General features: G+C 36.9%; 1 protein-coding gene across 5 annotated transcripts in view; it reads right to left on the minus strand.

The window, feature by feature from the left end:
• The window catches only part of LOC131075005 (uncharacterized), a 107,390-nt gene extending 95,252 nt beyond the window's left edge, over positions 1–12,138 (minus strand). Inside the window, exons 1-3 of one of the 5 annotated variants that reach the window (XM_058011775.2) lie at positions 11,892–12,137; positions 8,643–9,506; positions 8,016–8,328 (exon numbers count right to left, since the gene is read on the minus strand). In XM_058011775.2, coding sequence (XP_057867758.2) covers positions 8,016–8,328; positions 8,643–9,259 — 930 coding nt within the window. In that variant the 5' untranslated portion in view covers positions 9,260–9,506; positions 11,892–12,137. Of the gene's footprint in view, positions 1–8,015; positions 8,329–8,642; positions 9,507–11,665; positions 11,684–11,891 lie in introns of those variants that run through there. The other 4 variants (XM_058011773.2, XM_058011771.2, XM_058011772.2 and 1 more) reach the window with 4 other exon arrangements.
• Between the last annotated feature and the right edge of the window lie 8,214 nt (positions 12,139–20,352).

Raw genomic sequence — 20,352 nt, forward strand, 5'->3', positions numbered from 1 at the left:
TTTCTCCATAGAGGGTAGAGCACGAAAATGTAGGTGCCCTAGTCTTCTATGCCAAATTTCTGCTTGATCTATGACTTCATGAAGTAAGGTTTGATTTGGCTCATTACACAATTCATATAGGTGCCCTTGTCTGTAACCAATCACTTGTGCTCTTTTGAAGGTGGCTGTTTTTGGCCATGCCATTACCTTTCCTTCTATGAATAAGACTCTATATCCGTCGTCCTCAAGTGCAGAGATAGAGACTAAGTTCCTTTTGATGCCTGGTACAAATAGTACCTCGGTGAGTTGGATTGAGATTCCAGACTTCAGTCTGATTGTACATGTCCCGACACCTTTTACAGGATGTGCAGATTCATCCCCTATTGTTACCTCTTCATTTGATCCCTTTTCCATCGAGTCTAGTAATTCTCTGAATCTGGTGACATGTCTTGACGATCCACTGTCTATCACCCAAGTGTTAGACTTGTTTGAAGCTTGACTTGATAGTGCTGAATATAATACAAACTTCTCAGATTCAAGTTTTGTGTTCCTCTCTACTTTGGCGAATGATGCCTACTGTTTTACTTTGTCAGGACAATTAAATGACATATGTCCATACTGATCACATCTATGACATTGGATTTTTTGACATGTCTTTCTTATGAAAGCTTTTCCCATAATGGGATTTTCTCTTCTTGAAGTTTCTCTTCTTGCCTTTCTTATGGGAGTCGGTATTCAGAATGTGGAGGTCCTCATCTTTAGTTTTGTGATTTCCCCCTTTCATTTGCCTTGATTCTTCAAGGAGACAGTCATCCCTTAGTCGATCAAATTCTGTGAATTTATCCCTTGCATTTATGCCTTGTTTGAATGATTCCCAGGATTCAGGTAATCCGTCTAGGGTAATCATTGATAGTTCTTGCTTCTCGACATGATAATCAAGTTTTTGCAGTTGATCTCTGAGTGAACCTATCCTCATGAAGTATGAGTTTATTGTTTCACCTTTATTTATACTTATGTGGTTCAACTCTCTTTTTCGAGCTAGGGTTTTGCTCGGATTGTTTATTTCATACGTCCTTTCAAGGGTTTTGAACATTTCATATGCGTTGTCATATTTTAATATAAGTGGTATTATGTTACCCCTTACTGCATCTATCATGATTTTTACAGATTTATCATTTCCCTCGTTCCATACAGTTTTCTCAAGTTCGTCTTCAGGTTCGGGTTTGTCTTCTTTTATGAATTTGATTACTTTGTTCTCTTTTAACACTATCATAATTCTGACTTTCCAAGCCACATAATTTGCTGCTCCTTCGAGTCTGTCCTCGAATCTGATTGTGTTCGCCATTTTAGAATTCTTCAATTTTGTAAACTTCACTTTCAGTCTATTCGGATCTTAAGTAGTTAGGCTCTGATACCATGTAAATGTAAATAGACTGTTATTACTTTCTAAGCAATCAGAATTCTGAGACAACTAGTTTAAAGTTTTAGCGTGGGATATAAGGAATGTAAAATCGATTTTATTAGTCTTATCGATTTGCTTCTGCAGATGAAAAGCAAACGATTATATTTACTACCGATCACAGTATATTGTTTTCTCCTGTCGAAATATGTTATCAATGGAGAGTGTAGCGCATATATATCTTTTGTTTCATTGGATCGTGCCTCCACAGGGGGCCATGATCCTATGTGGAACCACGTGGTTCCACATAGGGTCGTGACCCCTGTGTGGAGCCACAATCCTTCTACACCGGCGATCATTTCCTTTAATAAACTCCACGATGCATTAACTATAGCATAGCAATTAAATTTAGTTAATACTAACTAAATTTAATCTTAAATAAATTGCAAATGATAGACTTAGTTTCTGTGTGCTGATAAAACTAAGGAGATGGATTTATTTTGCTGAGTGTTACAACTGAGACTATAATTAAAAAGTATGAATGATGAAATTTCAAATATTGCGCGTTTGTAGATCTCCACCAAGATCTAGACCTATCTCTCTACCCCTCTTTTTCTCACCCTTAGAACTGGGAAGATCTCCACTAGGAAGAGGAAGAGGAATAGTAAATAGTTTTAGCTAGAGCTGGGAAGAGGAAGTTGTAATTGTAATTTGTAATGATGTATTTACTTTTGGTTTTACAAAAACTATTTACTATTTTGCTTCCAGCCATCAACATTCCTCATGAGGATGCGATTTTGTAGACACTTTGCATTTAAATATATCTAGCATCAGCTTGTTTCTTTTGTGTTATCATTTATTGACTCATTGGATGCATCTTCTCATTAAATTTTGCAAAAAAAAATGCATTTTTTATTAAATTAAGCGTGTTTTTACGTTGCCGAGTTTTTCGCCGAGTTTTTCCGAGTTTTTGCCAAGTTTTTTTCTCAGGGGCTTGGCGAGTCGAGCCGAATCGCGAGTAGTCCAACTATGGGTATAACAATTGGCACTACCTAGGGACCACAAGATATACTTGCAAGTAGGACCTTGGAATCTCTAATTTTATCATAGACAAGTTCTTTATTAGTTGGGTACAAAATTGGACTACACCTAAACCAACTAAAAGATGTTCCTAAATCAACAAGAATCCAACATGATATCACAAAATGAGAAAACAAAATACTAAATAACAAACACGTCTCAAATTGGGAAACACAATATAATGCAATATAAAGAAAGATGCTATTTTACAAGCATGAACACAAGAAAAGGACATAGATTACACAAAAACATATACAAGCTGGGAAAAGTAGTAACCTTTCCTTATAAGTTAGGAATCTACTTATTGCAGCACATAGCCTTGCAAACATGCAAACAATTTGTTGAGAAGAAAGGCTAAAGAAGAAAATCATGCAGATAAAACGCAAGTGAGAGTTCGTCAATTCTTAGTGATTTGGGATATTCTTCCCTCTCATTGAAATCTATCCACATTTGTCAAAGATACTCAATTTCCTCCTAAATATATCTTGTAAAAAACCTACTATTGCAACGCATCTTCAAGAATGATAACAACTTCAAATTTTGATCCATATATCACCTTCTTGATATTCTCCATCCTCTATAGTAACATTTTCTGGCATAGGCTCACTAATAACCACTAAATGTTCCACACTTGCTTCCTCACTGATATACATGGGATCTATTGAAAATGGGGATGAGTCAAACCTCAAGGGAAATTCATTATGTCCTCCACTGAAGACCCACTCTCAACGTACTGCCGAAAACCATTAGGATCTGGTTATGAATACTCCATATATACCTCTGATCTAATGAATGCCTCTAGAGCTAAATTATCTTCAAGAAGATCATGTTCATTACCCAGCTGGAATACCTCACTAACAACATGAAAAATGTCAGCCTCTAGTGGCAAAGTTCCTATCTCTAGCAAATATGGCACTTGGAACTAAAATTCCTCATCATTATTGCTCTCAAAATCTAGAAGACTTGAAGCTACAATCTCCTAAGAAAGAATAATATATTTGTCTTCTGGCAATAGAGTCAAATTTTGAGAAAAAATATCAATTTATTGCACACAACTCCATTTCTTCAGCAGATATTGCCTGAAAAACTTAATAGATCTAATCTTCTGCAATTTGGTTTTGAGTAGGTTCTTCAAAAGACCATTCAAATGGAAAAAAGAAGTAATTTGATTCATCACCTTTGAAAGATCCCTGATGCATCTCTTTTACTAATCTGCTGTAATTTTTATTATTTTAAATTGATTTTTCCTACTTATTAATATTTTCTTTCAAAAATAGACAGAAGTTGCAAAAGGGTTGGATTCTTTTTGTATTTTGATGATTTTTCAACAAGTAAATAGTGAAGTACAAGTACATGAACAAAGTACTGAAAATGAAGTTCATATACAACCAAGACAAATTCGATTCAAGGCAGATTTCTGAATATAAAATCAAATATTTGACCAGATGAAGATTTCCAATAGTTTCAGGAAGATTGCAATCAGGAATAATCCCAACCTGGATGCTGAAAGAGTAACATAACCAGGAATGAAGCTGTGGCAAGATTCCAGCCCTCCAAGTGCTGCACGTGGGAAGTAAAGTGGCTGCCAAGTATAGCCGTACGGCTGCCAAGTACACCCAACTGGTTAGAAACCCCAAACTGAACTCTGTCAGAATCGTTGAACCTCCAGAAAGAATGTTGTACAATCTCCAAGATGCTAATAGCTGCAAACAAATCCAAAACACTGTATTGGGGGCTACGTCCCAAACAGGTAAGGCATTGGGGTTGGCGTCCCAGATGCTGAAAAGCTCTTCCAGAGCCAAATCTCAAATCCAAGATGTAAAATATGTAAAAGATAGCAAGAATTAGGTCTCAACTTCCTTATAACACCTTCCCACTTAGCTCAAACCCTAAAAGTGACTCAATGGGGCGTTTAGGGTTAAAATGTTATATTTCTCATTTTAAGTTGCCAAGTGCATAGAAAACGACCTTTTTTTCAAATATAAAGAAATCCGTTCACCGAAAGGATCTGAGTCAAAAGAGAAATATTTAGAAAAGTCCAACACCTTTCCAACGAGCTATTACACCAAGGGATACGCATCCAGATGAGGCCAAAAACCCCTTATTACTCCAAAATGGCTATAAACATAGCTTTATTTAATTAATTAAACGCTAACTTAGGAAATATTTAAATATATTAAAAATATATCCCAAGTAGCTGTAGAATGCTCAAATGACTCCAAAATCCTGAAACGAAACCTGTCACCTGTCTGTGACTAATGTCGGAAATCATGGATCAACTGACAGTCTCATCCCTAAAATCTAGGGATGCTCCTAGAAACTAGGAAACACACCCAAATCTCCTGAAACTGAAACCAAGGAATGGTCTCGTGGAACCCCAACCCTGGACGCTGTCACAACCTCCTAAAACGTAGGAACTGCCTCCTAAAATGTAGGAACTGCTTCCTAAAATCAAGGAACTGCTCCAAACTGGCTCCAAACTGCCTATAAAGCCAAAATACAATCACTATATGCACTGAATGAGTACCAATCAACCTCTGCTAGCCTACGAGGCTCCAATGACAGGCCAACTCCTCTGCCTCTGATGTCCACTCTAGAAAGGGGACATGACAACCTTCTCTAGTACAACTGATGTCTTCTTGATCAATAAGAAAAATTAGAATGCAACTCAAATCTTCAAGTGCTAGCATGATCCCATCTTCCTTCAAAAACATATGGCATACTTTGCATAATAGTAAGCTCTTCTTCCATCAACAACTCGTCCTCACCTTCAAATAATTGAGCAAAGTAGGCAGGAATTTTGATTCTTGTGGAATGGTAGAGGAAAACCTAGTAACAAACATTATATCCTATTACCCCTATCCTATCCATTCACCTATTTAATATAATTCAATTCCCTATTCAATATGTAAAATTTTATGTACCTAGTAAGTACATGAGATATCATCCTTATCAACCACCATAAAAGAGCCATTACAAAATCTAATGGCCTGCATGAGAATAACATGGACTAAGTAGAACCAGTTAGACAAACTTGAGAGTTTGCAAGGAAGATCACCCAAAAACTTTCCTAAGAAACAATTCTAACAAACAAATGGTAATAAAGAAAGATGAATTAAAACATTTTTAAAGTAGGGAACTGTTGACGTGTTTTTTACGCACATGCGAACACAGAATAAAATACCCAAGGGTACCTTATCCTCTCTTGAGTAAAGCCTCTAATTGCTGAAGATATCGCGAAAAGGATCAATCAAGATGACTCCAAGGTTCTTCGATGTAGGATCTCTACGTGTGGATAAGCTCTCTGTGGTATGATGTGATTTGCTGGAATCACAAGGGGGACTTACACTTGATGACTGAACTTCTGATTTGCTTCGAATATTGCTGGAACACAGGATTTTACTAGCTTTAAATTGAAAAAAAGAAAAAAGATGAGGGCGAGGAAAGGATCTAATCCTAACACTAAGAATGTAAGAGCAATGAATGATCTTTGATGGAATTCTAACTAAGTCTTGTTTTGACATCACAGGACCATCTCCACAAGGTTAGTGCGATCTTCGAAGGAAAGCTTTATGATGTTCAAATCATCACTGCAGGCAAAGACACCATCAGGTTGATGCATATCAATGAAGAAGCGACAATTGAAGTTAAGCTTAAGCTGAATGATTCCAGTTGACTACACAAGGCAAGTCTGCAATCAACAAACTGCTAGTAGTATAGATATACGAATTTCACCATCAATCAAGCACATTTCTTCCACTCATCTAATAACATGAAATCAAATATCTACCAAGTTACAAGTGTCAGACGAGGTGGCATCCTAGTCATCATTTCTCCAGTTAGTGTGGTCCACCTCAGCATGTCCAGATTCAATGTACCTAACTCATGGGAGATGGCACAAACTCCAATGTACCTACCCCGGCTATCCATTGGTCGATTTTTCCAAAGAGGACATGTGTCCAAGCAATACAATTATTTCATTGGTCGAGCATTAAATGTTATGTAATGGTTGTAACAAACCCTAATTAGGGTTTTCATTATTGAATCTTGGCCATTGATCTCAAATTGATCTTAGCCATCGAATTGTATTATGGGCACTATATATACCCCGACTCTTCATTTTGTAAAGGCAACAGATAGAAAGCAATAGAAAGGAGTTAGTGAATAGAGAGTAGTTAGAAGGTGATTAGAATAGCAATTAGAGTAGAGTACAGAGAGAAGGCAAAGATTGTTGCCAAGATGTTGTTGTAAGAGACTTGTAACTTCATTGAAGAAATGGTGAAATTTATGGGTCGATTCGACAATTTGCATGGTCTTTATACTTCTCATATTTGATTTCATGTTATTGATGAGTGGAAGAAATGTGCTTGATTGATGGTGAAATTCGTATATCCATACTACTAGCAGTTTGTTGATTGCAGACTTGCCTTGTGTAGTCAACTGGAATCATTCAGCTTAAGCTTAACTTCAATTGTCGCTTCTTCATTGATATGCATCAACCTGATGGTGTCTTTGCTTGCAGTGATGATTTGAACATCATAAAGCTTTCCTTCGAAGATCGCACTAACCTTGTGGAGATGGTCCTGTGATGTCAAAACAAGACTTAGTTAGAATTCCATCAAAGATCATTCATTGCTCTTACATTCTTAGTGTTAGGATTAGATCCTTTCCTCGCCCTCATCTTTTTTCCTTTTTTCAAGTCAAAGCTAGTAAAATCCTGTGTTCCAGCAATATTCGAAGCAAATCAGAAGTTCAGTCATCAAGTGTAAGTCCCCCTTGTGATTCCAGCAAATCACATCATACCACAGAGAGCTTATCCACACGTAGAGATCCTACATCGAAGAACCTTGGAGTCATCCTGATTGATCCTTTTCGCGATATCTTCAGCAATCAAAGGCTTTACTCAAGAGAGGATAAGGTACCCTTGGGTATTTTATTCTGTGTTCGCATGTGCGTAAAAAACACGTCAACAGGAACTCAATGAAGCTTCTTATAATTTATGCTGTAAGTTTTGTCTCTGTTTGACCTCTGTTGACCTCATAATATCATAATTATTCTAAGTTGTTGATAATGAAAGAATTTCATCCTTGCATTTGCCATGATTTCTCTCTGCTTTTTACCCCAAGGTTAATGTCATTTTTTAACAGAAATTTTGCTTGATTTTAGCATTTTATTACCACCAAAAAGAAATTATTTCATTTTTTTTTATGTACCCTCAACTGACTTATAATGAATGTAGCATGATACAAACCTTATGTTATATGTACCTAGCTCACTAAGGCAACCCAAATTTCCAAACATTAATAAATATCTAGAAGTAAACATATCAAAACCGTACTTAATGGATAGCCTCCTTTATCCCTTCAACAGTTCACCTCCATTTATATACTAGCAAGATTATTGATTTTAATGGTTAAATACTAATAACCATACCCCGCTTTATTAAGAAGGCTATGTTGTGCATTTCCCACATATTAATGCAATTAATTAACAGATAGAGTGTGAATTTATCATACCATGATGTTTTCAATTGCAATATCAAGAAATAGTAGTGTACCTCTTCCTTCATCTTATCCTGAAAAGTGGATGGCAGCATGTTTGGAAATACTTTAAGAAAAACTGGCAGAAAGAACTCCATGAATGGAACTATAATGAACACTGCAAATGGCACAAGCCTGAAAATATCTGCTGTTGTTCTAGTTAATTGCTGCCTCTCTCTTCGCGAAAGACTCTTCCCACTTGCAAGTTTCAATAGAAGCCTGAAGGATATCCTGACATCAATCCAAAGAAGTTTAGTTCCCATCCAATAGTGTTGCATGGCTTTAGAGAGGTCACCTTTCCACTGAAGCAGCTTCCTGGCCCAATCCTCCCTATTAGTTACACAAATCAACAAACTATCAGCACAACAAATTCATAACATATTCAATAAATAAATTGACATGACAAAAAAAATGAAAAGAATAAGTATTTTTGATGACCATCAAAGATTGAAGTAAACTTTGATACAAGATGACTACAAGAAATGGCATGTAGGTGAGGCTTTCATTAGAATCCAGAAATTTTTAAATCCCTTAATGTTCCAAATGCATTTTTTACAACTGTTCCTTATCTAAATATCTGGTAGATTGCCTGCATGTTAAATGATACTATAAGTTTCAAGCCCCTTTAAAACAGCAATGCTTGCCTGTTCATTAATGTCACTGCTCTTAGTGCAGGTCCAATTCCGATCAGTGCAACCCAGAACCTTTTCACAATGCTTTCATCCTTCTTCAGGAGTTCCTGAACTCTTTTTGCCTTGGCTTTCACAGAGCTCAATCCTGCTACAGCTTGGTCACATTCTTCTGGGGATGCTTCGATTTTCCTTTGTTCTAAGACCTTGCCTTCATTCAGCTCTTCTTCATTGTTAGGAACACATTGAGTTGCAGTTGCAGGGGAAGAAGTCATGGTGGAGTGAGATATCCATCGAACTCCTGAACATAGAAACAGATTCTCCCTGATAGTTCTTGCAGCACTAAGTGTAGAAGCATCTCTGAAATCCATCCTATTATGGTTTGCTGCCCACAATTTAGTGAACCCATAAAATATGCTTTTTGGTTTCCGATCTGTGACATTATCAACAATCTGGCAATGGTGCTCAATGGGCAACTTTGAGAGTGATTGCAATGAAGGCCAATTTGTTGTATGTGCAATCTTTTCATCTAAAGAGGGATAAGAGAAGATGCGGAGTAAAAGAGCAGAATCCTCGGATAATAGCAGGGCTTTTCTTACTTTCTGATAGATAGCTATCTGCCTGGATGCCATTTGCCAATAATCTTATCCTAAAGATAAAAGAAACTGCATGCAGTGGAATGAAGTGAAATTCTATTCGCATTTCTGACTCTGGCGTGCTGAAGTTAACAAGCTAAGACACCGCGCTAACTTCTTTATAGAGACAGATGACCATATACTGTGTCTTTTTCACAGCCAACATGTTCATGACAGGCATAAAAATAGTTCATGAAAAAACCCTTGACACATTCCAGGAAATAGTGCAAGCCTGCAAAAACAGCTGGATTCCAAAGAATCACATTTCAGTCATCAGCTAGGAAAACAATTCAAGAGTATAGCCATGCAGATAAAGTATAAGTTATCTTGGGGTCGTGAAGCTTAAGATGATTCAAAAAAATTAATTCCATGGCCAACCTATAAGAATGGATAGCTGTAAATGAGTCTGATAAAAAATGACTAGGCATGAACCTGCCTCTACCAAAGCAATTCAAGATGTCAAAAGGAAAAAAAGATGAGGTTAAAAACTTCCTTCACAAGATTTAATCAAACTGATATAGACAAATCCCACTTGTAACTCAACCATGTGCTATTTAGAATTTGATGTGAAAATGCCTCAAACATTCAATGTGATGTGACACAATGTTAAAGCAAAACAGATTATTGAAATCAAGGCTAATTATTGTTGTTGGCCTATGTACAAAACTACAAATGGATGTATGAAAGTTTGACTTTATCAAAGACACTTCAGAACGGTGCAGAACTTTATTTTTTAAATATGGACAAACAAATAAACATTAAAAAAAAAATAACTATTGCCCTAGAAGCATATAAATTTGTATGTACATGTACAAAGAATATTATCATCAATAATAAATTAACTTCAACTAGGTTCTACCTGTTTGAACAAATAAAGTTTCAACTATTGAAATTTGATACTCTTCTATGAGGAACATATTCACCAAATCAGTAAATTCTCATTTTGGGTTGAGATATGCTATATCTTTGTCAATATGCATGAAATATAAACCAAATATGCATTGTAGCTCTCTACATTCACATTTTGGTGCTAATAATCGTATCCACATACACTTCGTAACACAAATATTGCCGCACTGTTAAAAACTTAATCAAGAGAAAACAAAAAGATATAATTTTAATCTGAGGACCAACATCATGCTTCAAAAAAGTACTTCAAAATTGTATTTAAAAGGATGCCAATTGCATCCAATGGTGTGAACGCGATGGGGATCACCTATAAGTGCATGGCCCAAGTTCAAACTATCCTTGTCGAAATAAAGCAGCCCAAAACTCTAGCAGACATTTATTGAAGTTGCAGTGCAACAACTATGGACACGTCAAGTTTTGATCCGATATTTACATATCTTAAGAGTGGAGCACAGGCTTATCTCATGCCACATTAAAAACGATCTACAAACTCATCCAACATTTACCGGTCAAAAAGTTATGACAACATTAATTAAAATTTTATATTAAATGGGTGACATCCTAGTGGTAAGATGAGAACATCTGCCACGATAATGACCTAAACCTCATTGAGCTTGCTCCAGCCACATAGTTCCATATGTGATCGAATGGTAGGCCATCATGTGATGAAATTGGAAGGAAGTCCCAGGATGTAGCTTTTAGGCAAGAGATTTTTGAGTTTGGAAGTTCCTTGCATGTATAGCTTTACCTTTTACTTCACAAATAGCAAGACATTTGAAGAGGGACGAGAGTGTCAATGTGCAATGAAATCCCTTGATAGGGATATTGTAGTATAGTGAACAGCTTGTAAAATAAGCGCATCACAGAGGATCAAAATAGAGCAGAAGAAGAAGAGTCATTTGTAGATGGAAACTCGAAATCAGGTTTTGTGATCAAATAACCAAAGCCTACACATGTCCTACAATTCCAAGAATAAGACTTGGGTAACTCAAAAAGTCTCTCGTGCAGAAGCCCTGCGTGTAAATTCCTGAAAGACATTTTAACAATGTGTAATATTGAGTAAAACTAGCTTAGGGCAAGAAGATTATAATGTTCAGGAAATATTTGGCCATTTGACCGGTTGGCTTGGCATTGGTTGCAGGATATAACCCTTATTTTATACCTTTAAGACGTTTTGGTTTACACCTATTCTGTTCATCTAGTTCAAAGAGTGTTTGGTTTATTTCTATACTCGAGTACAGAGTCCAGACCATTATCGATGCACAAAATCTTGAATAGTTTAATTCTACTGACCAATTCAATCCAAATCAGGTCCAGTGCAATTTGGCTTTGTTCGTCTACACCATGATCACTGTGATGCTCGTTCCCCAAACAGAACCACGACCTAGTTTGTGTTTTCACTAAAAAGGGTAGTGCTAAAGCCTTGTTTAATTATAAAATAAAATTTAAACGATATAAACCAACGTATAACATCCAATTCTAGGCATAACTTACTGGAAGCCAGGTGCAAAGCCAAGGGGAATTCGATTGACTAGATACTAAAGTTCTTACTGGTTTTGAATAATTTACATCCACTCTTCAATCCTGACATGTGTCACCAGTGTATTTTCAAAAGAAGCGGTTCCAAAAAAATGCTTATGTGGGTTTTGAGATCCTTAGAAGCCTGGTTTCAGACATCTATAACAAGTGCAAAAGAAAACCAAAATAATGAAAAAATTACCTTCCAATATATTCAGTTAAAAGAACGCCAAAACGAATCCTAAATTTTTTAATGCTGGAACTATGATGGATCAAACAATTTTGAATGGAGAAACGTGCGCTTGCGATGATTTAACAAGGCTCTCCGAGGAGTTATTTACTTTCCTAGAAACAAAATATGGGAAAGCAGGCGCGATGACTAGTAAGGAATTTTTTGGTACATTCAGGGTTTTAGGTTCAACAGTCATCTGGGATCATTCCCGCAAGTGCAGGAAGATTCTAGTTACCTAGTTATTCTTATTTTTTTATTTCATTTGCAAAAATGATAATACGACCTTCTAGTGTAGTCTTTATCCAAATGATAAAACTTAATTAGCAATTGCTTCTTGGTGTGCAATGGGTATGTCGAAAACAATAAAATTGGACAAAAATATAAAGAGGGGTAATAGAAGAATAACAATAGAAGAATAACTGGAAAGTCAATTTGATAAATTGGCATGTTATAGTTCATTTTTTAAGAAGTTAAACAAGTTTAGTAATTTTTCATATAGAGATAATTCATTTATAGCAAAACAAGGTGATTAGAATGAAAGATAGGAAGATTGAATGTTAGGATTTGTAGTCTATATAAACATGGAAATATGATCAATGGCTAATAGTGTTTTTAAAAAAATATGTACAAAATGCACAATATAATTGTAAACATTATGGAATTGAGCATAAGGTTTACATTTGAAATTTCCTTGGAACATCATAAGCAAATGCATAATTAATATATAAAGCTTGTAGGTCTTAAAAATCTTTGAATTGTACATAGTTGCACAGTGATTTCAAACTATATAGAACAAGAGTAACTAAAACAATAAGTGGGTGTAGTTGATTTTAAACTATAAAGAAGAACAGTGGCCAAATCAATATTTGGCAAAGTCACATATTGTAAAATTAATTTTTTGTATAACTTTGAATGAGTTCAATAATTTACCATATAGAAATCATTCATTTATCAGCAACATCAAGTATTTGAAATAAAGGATAGGAGGATTCATATGTTAGGATTTGAAATATGTACAATATGATCACAACCAAAACCATTCTTTTAAACACCTCACACACTATTACAAACACCACAAATTTGTCAAATAGAGTTTTATAAAACATTTTCCATATAATTTCAAGTTTGACATTCATTATATATAGAAGCATGAGAACGTGATAAAATTATTAATGTTTGATAATACATGCTTGGTAAGATTAAGAAGATAGGTAGCTTTAATTGAACTGTGATGTGTTTCAATAGTAGGCATTGTATAAGTCTTGTAGAAATAGGAGATGGAACAAACCTAGAGTTTTGCAGTTATGGTTGATTGCTTGAAGAGTTTGCATTTGATAATGTTGCCAGGCGTGCCTCTTCTTTTTGTCAAGCAACATATGGGATTTTTTGTATTTGTGCATATCTTTGGAATGTTAAGGTAGGGTGAATGCGAAGACTTGCAAGTTCACAGACCCTTAAAATAGTTGTGAATGTCAAGCCTTGTTCATCAATGTTGTCGATGTTGATTGTTGCTCTTTGAAGTGTGAGCCCTTGTGATTTGTATATTGTTAAGCCTCATGCCATTTTATAGTGGCATCTGATGTCAAAGACCATGACTTATTGGAGTTACAGGGATATTTTTTGGGTTGTTTTGATCCCAAGATGGGCCTATGTAATTTTGGGATTGAACAACAACAAATAAGGGAAGTTGAGGTAGTTTTTCACCATCATTGTATACAACTGCTTTGACTTGTCCAAGTACACCATTAACAAGTCTTGTTTCGACCCATAGATTTGTACATAACATAACTTCTTGGCCGGTACATAAGAATATCTTAGGTTGAATTTGTTCTTCATCTAGATTTGAACATGTGAATCACATGAGTTATTTTGCAATAGATAGGGTAACAAGCTTTGCTAAAGGCAACAACATGTGTTTATTATGCAATGACACCATTTAATTTGTTGCAAATAGATGTGTTGACGATAAGAAAAAAAAAATTCTGTAGAGGTGAGTGAGGAACTAGAGCGAGACATTAGTAGTTGCCAGTCTACAATTGTAGGTTCTGCATTTCGTTAATTTAAGAGAAGTGCACGAAAAGCAATTTGGGCAAGTTGCTCTCTAATTTGACGAAATATTTTATTCAATATTACAATTATTGTGAAAGCTACGTCATAGTGTACCTCCATAAGAATTTGAAGCATACATAGGAATGTCCTTGACAGGTGGTAGTTGGTGCAAGTCACCAAAGAGCATGATTGAGCGTCCTCCCAATGGGATTTGGTTATGGGTAGGGAATGCCTCACATAACCTAATACCAATGCATTGTATCAACTTTGGACCAATGAAGCTCATTTCATCAATTAGAATGTAAAGAATGAAGTACATGCTTTCTTGGAAGTTTGCTAGTGTTTGTCCTTATAGAGGGACCATTTCACTGGTTGGAATTCGAAGGGTAGAATGAATTCTTGATGCTTTTATGTTGAATGTTGTGACACCTATTGGTGCATGGAGTACAGTAATGGTGATTGTCCATTAGGTGTTGATCCCATGAGTGTAGACTTTATGCTTGTTATCAAGTGTGACTTTCCCGTGTCTGTAGTTCCTTGAACAATAATTTTCAATGATGGTGATAAAGTATCGGAACGTAGATGTGACATAACTATATCATATGCCTTTTGTTGTACAAATAGGCTACAATGGGTTGGCTGATTGAGGACATGGTGGGCTTGAAATGTTGCACGGTTGGAGTGTATGAAAGTAGTAGCTATCACTTTTTGTTGTGGACTTAAGTGGTGTTCAGCCCAATCATGGTTCAAGTCAATGTCACATTGGCCAAGCATATCAAGTTCATCTAGGTGAATAGGAAGCCCGGGGTATAAAACTAATAGGACTTGCCATTCATTAAGAAAGTTTTCTTGCATGTCTTTTGGCTCGCTTGAAGGAGTGTTAGTAATAGTTTCTTCAATTGCTTTTGAAGTTGTCTGTCATACATGGCATGGATGGTAGTTATGTGAGAACCTCTCCCATTGTGCTTGTATTTCATCATCTGATGAACTAAAATCTAGTTGAATGTTGCGGAATGAATGGTACAACATTAGTTCACTCTAATAGAATGCTTGAAAATATTTGTCCTCCTTTACAAGGATGGATGTGAAGCGAGGAGATACTTGAACAATGACCAGTTTGGGATGCTATTTCCATTGATCACACTTTTGAGATACATTGAAGGACCATTTCTGAGTTACTTCAATAAGAGACATTGTCTCTAGATGTATAGGTCATTCCATGTAAGTTACAAGATAATTTGGGTATGTGGTTGTGTTTGTGGGTGAGAGTGATACATGTTGGAAGTTTTTTTGGTTTACATTTAAAGAAACAAATCTGTTAGAGAAGGATAGTGGTATCTGTTAAGGTTTCAAGCAGATCCGAAGCAAATATGAACTAACAATTATATGCAGATTTTAAATACAAAAGATAAAGAAATAAAACAGGACACAGATAACACAGAGATTTAACGTGGTTCACCCAGAATGGGTTACGTCCACCATACACAGCCGTCCAATCTTTCTTATTATCTAGCAAAAACAGTACATCAACCTTACAATGCCTTAAGCATCCCAGCCGCTTATAACATGCGTTTTTAGGGCAACAAACAAAGTCGGCCTTTTTTAGGGTTTTATTACAATGTCGGTTTTCATCAACAAAAAACGACAAAAAAAAATTTCTCGGGGGCTGCCGCCCCTGAACCCCTGCCCGGGGCCCGGCCCGGCCCCGGACCCCGGCGAGGATACGTGCTGAGTGTACAGTACTATGCTGATCAGTCGCCACATTTCAACAATCTCCCACTTGGAGACTGATCAGGCTCCACATTGAACAATCTCCCACTTAGAGACTGATACTACACGACACCACTGTACATGCAACATCCGCTGGATAAAACACTAGGACTTGACTGGTATAAATTCCACAATTATCAATCAAGAAGACCAACAGAAACTGATGAAGAAATCAGCTTCTCCTGTGGAACTGCCTTTGTGAACATATCGGCAGGATTCTCACTTGTGTGAATCTTCTCAAGCCGTAACTGACCCTCCTCCAAAATAGTCCGGATGAAGTGGTACCTGAGCTGAATGTGCTTTGTCCTTGAATGAAAAGCAGAGTTCTTCGCAAGATGAATGGCACTCTGGCTATCAGTATACAATGGGCTATCCTCTTGTGTCTGACCCAATTCCTTCAAAAAACATTGCAACCAAATCATCTCTTTGCTGGCTTCTGTAGCAGCAACATACTCAGCTTCAGTGGTTGAAAGTGCAACAACCTTTTGCAGCCTAGAAATCCAACTAACTGCAGTTCCCCCTATAGTAAAAACATACCCTGTAGTACTCCTTCGTGAATCAATATCACCCGCCAGATCAGAGTCAACAAATCCACTTAGAGCAACATTAGATCCTTTGAAACATAATGCCTTCGTAGTAGTTCCTTTCAAATACCGAAGAATCCATTTCACAGCATTCCAATGTTCCATACCCGGATTACTCATAAACCTGCTCACAACTCCCACTGCATGTGCAATATCTGACCTTGTGCATACCATTGCATACATCAGACTGCCAACAGCTGATGAATACGGGATGTTAGACATTTTATTAACCTCTTCCTGTGCCTTTGGGCACATCTCCTTAGTCAATTTGAAATGACTAGCCAAAGGTGTACTAACTGCTTTTGCATCCTGCATGTTAAATCTTTTCAACACCTTCTTTATATACTCACTTTGGGACAAATTCAAGGTTCTATTTTTCCTATCCCGTGTAATCCTCATACCGAGAATTTGCTTAGCTGCACCCAAATCCTTCATAGCAAATGACCTAGCTAATTTCTGTTTAAGATCATTTATATGTTGCATGTTAGACCCAACAACAAGCATGTCATCAACATAAAGCAACAGGATAATATAACTGCCATTATCAAATCTCTTAAAATATACACAATGATCAGAATGACATCTATGATAACTATGTTCAGCCATGAAACTATCAAATTTTAAATACCATTGTCGGGGTGCTTGCTTTAGGCCATACAAACTTTTCTTCAACCTGCACACCAAGTTCTCCTTACCTTTGACCTCATATCCTTGTGGTTGCAACATGTAAATTTCCTCCTCCAAATCTCCATGGAGAAAAGCTGTTTTGACATCTAATTGTTCAAGATGTAAATCATCTACAGCCACAAGACTAAGTACAGTTCTAATTGAAGTCATTTTTACAACTGGAGAAAATATTTCATCATAATCTATACCCTTTTTCTGTGCAAAACCTTTTACCACAAGTCTGGCCTTATATCTTTTCTGACCTCCTTCCTCCTCCTTAAGCCGATAAACCCATTTGTTAGGCAGGGCTCTTTTTTCTGTAGGTAAAGGGACTAAGTCCCAAGTCTTATTTTTCATCAAGGAGTCCATCTCCTCTTTCATGCCTGGTTGCCACTGTTGTTTGGCATCCACCTGCATTGCTTCTTCATATTCTTCTGGTTCACCAGAATCCGTTAATAAAATAGAATACAAAGAAGGAGAAAATCTTTCACGGGGTCTACTTGTCTTCGTAGAACGTCTAACGCTTGCAGGTGTTTGTGGGACAATCTGTTGTTGCTGAGCATCAGGTACCTGTGGCATTTCATTTTCAGGAATCTCATCCAACACCACATATTCTTGTTTGTCCTGTTCATGCTTCTTTTCCCGCATCTGTTCTTTATACATAACCTTCTCATTGAATATAACATCTCTACTTCTAATTATTTTCTTATTTTCAAAATCCCATAACCGATAGCCATATTCATCTATCCCATATCCAATGAAGGTACATTTCTAAGATTTAGCATCAAGCTTGGTTCTGTTTTCTTTATCAACATGGACAAAAGCTTCGCAACCAAAAGTTTTTAGAAAAGAATAATTTACCTTTTTACCAGTCCATGCCTCCTCTGGAATACCACCATCCAAAGGGGTTGAAGGTCCTCTATTTATCAAATAGACACCAGTATGTACAACATCTGCCCAAAAATGTAAGGGCAATCCAGCATGCAATCTCATGCTCCTCGCACGTTCCATGATGGTCCTATTCATTCTCTCTGACACACCATTTTCCTGTGGAGTTCCTGGAACTGTCTTCTGCTTTCGAATCCCATTTAAGGAACAGTAATCTTCAAATGCTTTGCTGCAATACTCACCTCCATTATCCGATCTGAGACACTTCAACTTTTTTCCTGTCTCATTCTCAACCAAAGATTTCCATTTCTTAAAAGTTTCAAAAACATCTGATTTTTGTTTTAGGAAATATACCCATGTTTTTCTGGTTGAGTCATCAATAAAAATAACATAATAACAAGAGCCACCAAGAGATGATACCTGAGCTGGTCCCCATACATCTGAATGTACAAGCTCTAACTTCTCACTCTTCTTCTCTTTCCCAACCTTGAGAAATCTGACTCTTTTCTGTTTACCATAAACACAGTTTTCACAGAACTCTAAATCAATCTTCTTTAGTCCTGGCAATAGATTTTTGGAGTGAAGGATTTTCATCCCTTTCTCACTCATGTGCCCAAGCCTATGGTGCCACATTATCGAATCTGTTCTTGCAACATTTATTGTTGTTGTCCCTGCAGTAACTTTATCTGTAGCAGCTAAGGTAGAGTAAGTGTTACCAGTACATAGATATAATGTGTCTACCTTTTCACCTTTAGCTACTACTAATGATCCTTTAGTGACCTTCCACATACTATCTGAGAAGGTAACTATGCAACCTTCACTACCTAGTTGCCCTGCAGAAATTAAATTTCTTCTTAAATTAGGAACATGTCTTACCTCCTGCAGAAACCAGTCATTACCATTCTGCAACTTGATCTTTATCTTTCCTTTTCCAACAATTTGACAGGGCTCATCATCACCCAAATATACTTGTCCAAAATCACCTTGAACATAATCTAGAAAATATTTTCTATGGGGTGTAGCATGAAATGAAGCCCCAGAATCTATTACCTAGGAATCATTAACATTATCCAAACATAAGATTAAAGCATCTTGTAAAGTATTACTTGCAATATTAGCTTCCTTACTATCATTTTCATTTTTGTCTCCTTCTTTGTTTTTCCGAGACCAACAGTCTTTCTTTAGATGACCAGGCTTTCCGTAGTACCAGCAATCTTTCTTTCCTCTAGATTGAGAGCGTCCTTTCTTTGACTTCCCTCGTGACTTCTCATTCCCAGGGCCTTTTCCTCTTTCCTTTGATCTTCCTCTGTTCTCCACATTCAAAATACTACCCGATGATGTTGGAGTCTCACCTGTGCTTTTCCTTCGCATTTCCTCGCTTAGGATAACACCAACAATATCATCAAATACCAAAGTATTTTTACCAGAGACAGAGTTACTTACAGCCATAACCAAGCTATTCCAGCTTTCTGGCAAAGAACATAAAATCAGGAGAGCCCTAACCTCTTCTGCAAAGGTAATTTTTACCGAAGACAATTGACTGGTAATTGTATTAAATTCATTTAAGTGCTCCGCTACAGATCCTCCCTCACTCATTTTCAAATTAAACAAACGCTTCATAAGAAATACCTTATTCGAAGCCGAGGGTTTCTCATACAGCTTAGCCAATGTTGCCATCAAATCTATAGTCGTTTTTGCTTTTGTTATATTGAATGCTACAGACGCCGCAAGGCACAATCGAATGGATCCCAGTGCCTTTCTATCTAAAATGTCCCACTCTTCATCTGATATTGTGGTCGGTTTCTTTGCCTTTCCTTCCAATGGCCGCCACAAATCCTTTTGATACAGGTAATCCTCCATCTGCATTTTCCATAACTGATAATTCTGGCCGTTAAACTTTTCGACCTTGAATTTGGAATCCTCCATTGCTCCCACTCAAATCTGAAAGTCCTGCCAATTTACAGAAAACCTCGCTCTGATACCAATTGTTAGGGTTTCAAGCAGATCTGAAGCAAATATGAACTAACAATTATATGCAGATTTTAAATACAAAAGATAAAGAAATAAAACAGGACACAGATAACACAGAGATTTAACGTGGTTCACCCAGAATGGGTTATGTCCACCATACACAGCCGTCCAATCTTTCTTATTATCCAGCAAAAACAGTACATCAACCTTACAATGCCTTAAGCATCCCAGCCGCTTATAACATGCGTTTTTAGGGCAACAAACAAAGTCGGCCTTTTTTAGGGTTTTATTACAATGTCGGTTTTCATCAACAAAAAACAGCAAAAAAATTTTTCTCAGGGGCTGCCGCCCCCGAACCCCGACGAGGATACGTGCTGAGTGTACAGTACTATGCTGATCAGTCGCCACATTTCAACAATATCTTTAGTAGAAGGTGGTAGCTCTCTTGAGCACCTATATCATGGTCGACAAGGTTGTCAAGAAGTATTTTTCGAAAAGCATTA

This window comes from Cryptomeria japonica, chromosome 5 (genome assembly GCF_030272615.1).
Source record: "Cryptomeria japonica chromosome 5, Sugi_1.0, whole genome shotgun sequence".
NCBI classification, from domain to species: Eukaryota; Viridiplantae; Streptophyta; class Pinopsida; order Cupressales; family Cupressaceae; genus Cryptomeria; species Cryptomeria japonica.